We start from the raw sequence: 6,281 nt of genomic DNA, 5'->3' as shown, positions 1-6,281 counted from the left end.
CTTGTGGTTCGATATAACCATATACTATACTACAATTGAATCTTGAAAGATGTGTAAATTGTAAAATAGTAAAGTGTTATCAATAATTTATTTGTTGAAACACCTTTTAATATACAAAAATGATGAAACTAACTTACTAACTTTTATTTATTGTTATTTACATTCTGCAATTTATTTATTCTTTTAATACCAACATTCCTTAAGGAAGAAATTTGGTTTGTTAATAAAATGAACTCGAAAGGGAGTAAATAAATAAAGGTCACTTAAATTTATTATTCTTTTGTTATTTATTTATTTATTTGTTTCTAACAACTAACTATTAATCACTTTTGTACATCAGAATACCATTAAACCGGTGTTGAAATTTATTTCACAAAACTGAGATGGTATTCAAAGGTACTTAATAATTATGTAATAGGGGATTGCTTCGATACCATTGTACCGGCGTTAGAATTTATTCTAACAAAGCCAAGATGGGGCAAAGAAGGAATAACTTATTCACATGTTTATTAGAAGTAAGTTATAACTGAAATATTCTTGAAACCATTATACCGGTATTGAAATTTATTTCAACAAAGTCAAGATGACGAACAAAGAATAAAACTGAGTTAACTTACTTAACCAAATAAAGAAAACACACGAAAGAGAAAATTTCTTTCAACAGTTACATCCAATTTCATAAAAATATTTACATTCCACTATAATCAACACTAATTAAACAAGTATTATTTTCACTTATTGTCTCTTTAGACTCAACAATTTGACTATTGTTTGCATACCTATTCTTTCCATGCTCAACTATAAAAATGATTCGTTTCAGATGGAAATTTACAAGCTTTGAAAGTCTTTCAATCACAATCGAAGAGTGAAATAAACTTGATAGAGAAAAACTTTAATTTTAATAGCAAATGTTTGAAAGCAAATTTTCCATTTAATTGAGTGGTATTTAATACAAAATGAAAAATGTTTGAAATAATGAAATTTTAAATGTAATTCACATTGTTTACTTATTCTCAAATGTTGAGTACTACATTCTTCAAATGTTGATGTTATTTATAGATGATGCATTTAATATAATCATTATTATAACCAGTGTTGTGAAACCCGAGCCGGACGTCAAACCGGCAGAGGTTCCGTATTAGGTTTAACCGGTTTAAACGGTTAAACCGTCCGATCTGACCGGGTGATTTCGTACATAATTAATAATTTTTATTTATAAATATATAGTTATATATAAATGTAAAACTTTATATAGTTAATAATTATGTATAATTATATTGAAATAATACCTCTTTATCTTTTTTTGGACCGTAGTAAAACAAAATATTAGAACATTGTCCCATTTTTTTTATTTTTAAGTGAGCCGTCCGGTTTACTTCCCGGGTTAATCCGGTTTAACCGGGTTTAACATGGTCGGACCGGATTTTTTCCGGTTCAAAGCGGTCCAACTCTCATTCGGTTAAGACGGCAAACCAGAGCCGTTTTCAAGTCCGGTCAGCGGTCAGACCGGTCGGACCGTCCGGTCCGGTCCGGTTCCAACAACACTGATTATAACCGTCGAAGATATGCTAGCGCTTCTTCTCAAAATTAATAATATTTGTCAATTTATATGCATAACTTTAAACATCAAAAGTTTGCAAATAGAATTAATATTTAATTGCTTCTGCCTCCTTATTTCATTCTTCACAAACTCATTTTGCACACCACCAAATCACAAGATTTCCATTTAAAGGCATCAATACGTGTCTAGATACTTTTGTAAATGTAATTATTAAACTCAACTATTTCCTTTCCACTCCTACCGAGAATGGAAATTATTAGTAATCACTTTTTTATTTGTTTATTCACTCACCACTAATTAATAATTAAAAGGATTTTGTGATAACTATCTTGATTAGATAAAAAATAATGTTTAAATAATGTTTGAGAAAAGAACTTTTTGGTAGAATAGAATCAACAATCCTCATATTAGAAAGTACTTCATGAATAGAGATCGAAACTAATATTTACATTGATTCACCAAAAATCATATGTTACATCTAGATTATTGAGGGCGTTAAAATTCCACTATTATCCAACGATAAATAAACAATAAATATTCTTCACACTCATTGCTTCTTTAGACTTAACAACTCGAATAATGTTTGTATACTAATTTTATTCATAATGACGAGTATTGGCTATTAGTACAAGAGTTTTGATTGTTGACTAACATTTTTAATTCAATAAAGAGACTAAAGTTTAAAATAATTAAAAAAATATAGAATTTAATATGAACGATAATGTTAAATTTATTATTAGATAGATATCATTTTCAATGTTTATTCCCTCATTTTTATTCAATTTATAAGTTATATGATATAAATTAAATTATTAATAAAGACAAAATTGGGTAATAACAAATTGCACATTCAAATTAGGGATGGCAATGGGTCTGACCTGCCCCATTGCTTCATTTTTGGACCTCAGACCCGCCCTAGACCTATGCTGATACTCATTAGGTCTACTACCTATGGGCCCTTGGATACCTAGTGGATCTGCGGGTACCCACAAATTAAAAACATTAAAAATAATTTCCAGTAATTTATGTAATTGTGTACTTATTTACTATAATCTTATATGTTATTTAGGTAATGAACAATAAAAAGATTATAAAAAATAATTTAAAGCATTAAACACATTTTAAATCGACTATTTTTCAACCTTATGACATGAAATTAATTTCATAAGAATTGTTCAATCAACATAACATTATAGTACACATATTAAATAACAACATAACATTATATTACTACTTAACAATGTAACATCACTATTTAAAAACATATCAATTATATTTATGAATTAACAATATAACATTATGATGAATTAACAATATATAAAAATGTAGATCCACATATTCCACATAGCCATCAATTGTAGGCAAATCTGATGGTATAGATCTACTCACTAATTCAAACCATTGGATTTCCCTAAGATGTAGAGTAAGTTGTTTAAACTTACTCTTAGAGTAAGTGGATCCTCTCCCATATATATAGGAAGGAATAGCGGGTCCGGGTACCCACAGGTCTGGGTACCTCATTGCTCGGACCCAGACCCATCCTACCGTGGGTCTGAAAATATCGGGTCTCATTACCCACCGATCTTTTTTACGAGTACTCATAGATCTGGATACACATTGCCATCCCTAATTCTGATGATAAATTCCCAATATAGATACTTAATTATTATTATCAATTATTTTCTTATAATAATATACTATCCAATGAATTAATCAACCAATAAATATTAAAGTTGTTGCTTTCATCACTAAAACTCTCTCTCCATTTTATATCTTTCGACGTTTTATTGTTAACATTTTGATGTTTTACAAATTTGATATACATTTAGTTGCTTCAAGCTCCTTTTTTCATTCTTCATAAGTTTATTTTTCAACACCACCAAATCAACTTTTTTTTTCCATTTCAAGGGAACCAATATGTGTCTACAGCCTTTTGGAAATTTAATAATTAAAATCAACTATTTCCATTTCACTCCCTACTAGAAAGTAAATAATTAGTAATTACTTTTTTATTTACTTATTCTCTAACCATTGTAATTATTTTTTGAATAAAAAGGATAGTATTTCATTCCTACCCTTGGATCCGTGAATGCACTAGTTGCAACTAAATTGGTGACTCTAGCTGATCCACATTGCCTAAAACCACTACTTGCTACTTTGATTTGATAAACTCCAAGTCTCCAACAATTGTTACCTGTAATCTTACTAATCTATTTGCAATCATCAAAACTAAGACATTTAACTTTTAGAGCATGTTTCAGACATGTGATGTCTTAACAAAACATATACTATATAAAATTATTAATGTACAAAAGTACTGACATAAATAAAAATAAAATAGATATAGACTAAGATTTAATAAATATATTATATAAAAATTATTATTGGTGATATAAGGTATAAGGTAAAAAATAATTTTAGAGATATAATATGAATAAGATATATGGTGAAAAATAATATTTTTTAAAAAGGTAAAATAGAGTAGACAAAATTGTACCCTTTAACTACTAATTTTATTAATAATGATGTGTACTGATTATTAGTAGAAGTGTTTTTGAGTGTTGACTCATATTTTTTAATTCAATAAATTTAACATATTAAATTATATAGACTAAATTTTAATATAATTAAAATATATAGAATTAATTAAAAATGATAATGTTAAATTTATTTTTGGATAGATAATATTTTGAATGTTTATTCTATCATTTTCAATTTAATTTACAAGTAGAATGTTATAAATTAAATTATTTGTAAGGACAACATATGATAATAAAGTTGCATATTTAAATGATAAATTTACAAGCATTATTATTATGATTTATTTTATTCCAATAATAATATCATGTAATGAATTAATCAACCAATAATTAGAATAAAATCATATTTAATTCCTTTAGCATCCTTAATACATTCTTCACAAGTTTATCAATACGTGTCTGAAGCCTTTTGGAAATGTAATAAATAAAATCAACTAGTTGCTTTCCCCAGCTTGCAAGAAAGGAAAAAAATTAATAACCACTTTTTATTTACGTTTTCTCTCACCACTAATTAATAAAAAAATGGATTTTTTTATTAGTACCTTGGTTGACTAAAAAACAGGAGGTTTAAATAATTTCTGAGAAAAGATCTACTTGATAGAACAAAATCAACAATCCTCATATTAGAAGATTAAAACAAATATTTATATTGCTTCAGCTAAAATCATAGGTTATATCCAATTTCTTGGCACCACTAAAATTCCATTATAATTCAACAATACAACTATTATTTGCACTTATTATCACTTTAGACTCAACAACTCGAGTATTATTTGTAAACCAATTTTTTCATGGCTCAAGAATAAACAGAATGAGTATTTAGTTTCTTCTGCTTCCTAGTTTCATTTTTCAACAGTTCATTTTGCAACACCACCAAATCACATTTTTTCCCAATGCATCCATACGTGTCTGGAGCTTTTTGGATTTGTAACACTTCAAAAACACTTACCTAATTAAGAACTTGAATTTTCATGGGCTAATAAAATGTAACTTTTATTTTAATTCCCGCATAAAATATATCCAACTCAAAAGATGAATAGGAAAAAAAAAAGAAGACATAATCTCACGCTTTATTAAATATATCACATATAAACACATTGTTTTTATTCCATGGCCATGCACAAATAAATAAGTGAATATATATCAAAACATATCTAACTTTATTACTCCCATTATTTTTAGAATGGTATATTCGAGGATCCTTTATTGTGTGCCATCTAATGTAGTTCTGGAATTAATCAATTGCTCTTGTCATCCTCTAAGAATGAGTTGACATAGGTATTCATTCCATCACGATCATCTAACACATCAAGTAAATTATTAGAAATAAGGAGAATATTTAACTAAATTATAAGCAATAAGATTTGCTAAAGTAATCTTAAAGAAAGATGTGATAGAATAAATAAATAAATAAAATAGGCGAGAAAAGTAAAAGTATGAATACCAATATTGTTAACATCCTCCAATTTGGAAAAGTCTGTGGCATGATACTTTGCAATACTATTATTGATGTCGCATTCTATCACACATTTAGTTACACAAGCTCCATAACCAAATATTATTTTCAAGGGATTGCAACGTAAGGGGCATAACAACAAACAACTGAATCTTGAATGAGGTTGAATATTTTGGTCATCTTGTGGAGATGAAGCTATGTCACTAGCATTTGCTAAGACTAGCATAATCATGACCACCATCACCACAACACCTTTCTTCATCTCAACAAGCGCCATTGCTCGTTTTTACTTAACCTTAATTCTATATCTCTCTCTTCAATTTTTTTGTGGTGTTTCAAGCACAATGCACAACCTCAATTTATAAGCATGTAAAATTAGACTTTTTTTTTTTATCGGCAAAAGGAAAGATTTTATTAAGAGAAAAAGCGGAGAAAAAAAAGAAAAAACTAAAAGCCTTTACAACATAGACTCACGACAAAAAATGGGGTTTGCTATCCAGTCTGAAAAAGAGATATGATCTTTGCCCCTCTTTCCATTAATCCAAAGCCAAGAAGTAACCCTAGCAGCCTCAAAAATTTTCTCGAGAGAGGGATGCACTGAATTAAAAATAAAGTCATTCCTAGACCTCCAGATAGTCCAAATAGTAGCGAGCCAAATGATATTCCAATAGTTCAAATAACGTCTATGTGGTATCATGCTCATGTGATTAGTAAAATGATGAAT

The 6,281-nt window shown here is 28.2% G+C and overlaps 1 protein-coding gene across 1 annotated transcript; it reads right to left on the bottom strand.

The window, feature by feature from the left end:
- LOC109344841 lies at positions 5,215-5,876 on the bottom strand. Its single transcript, XM_019583581.1, has 2 exons — positions 5,546-5,876; positions 5,215-5,401 (listed from the first exon to the last, which is right to left on the bottom strand). Exons 1-2 carry the CDS (start codon positions 5,832-5,834, stop codon positions 5,340-5,342), a joined length of 351 nt encoding a protein of 116 aa, XP_019439126.1. The 5' UTR covers positions 5,835-5,876; the 3' UTR covers positions 5,215-5,339.

This window comes from Lupinus angustifolius, chromosome LG04 (genome assembly GCF_001865875.1).
Source record: "Lupinus angustifolius cultivar Tanjil chromosome LG04, LupAngTanjil_v1.0, whole genome shotgun sequence".
NCBI lineage: Eukaryota > Viridiplantae > Streptophyta > Magnoliopsida > Fabales > Fabaceae > Lupinus > Lupinus angustifolius.
Note: the sequence above shows the minus strand (reverse complement) of the source record. Positions and strands in the feature narration are given on the sequence as shown.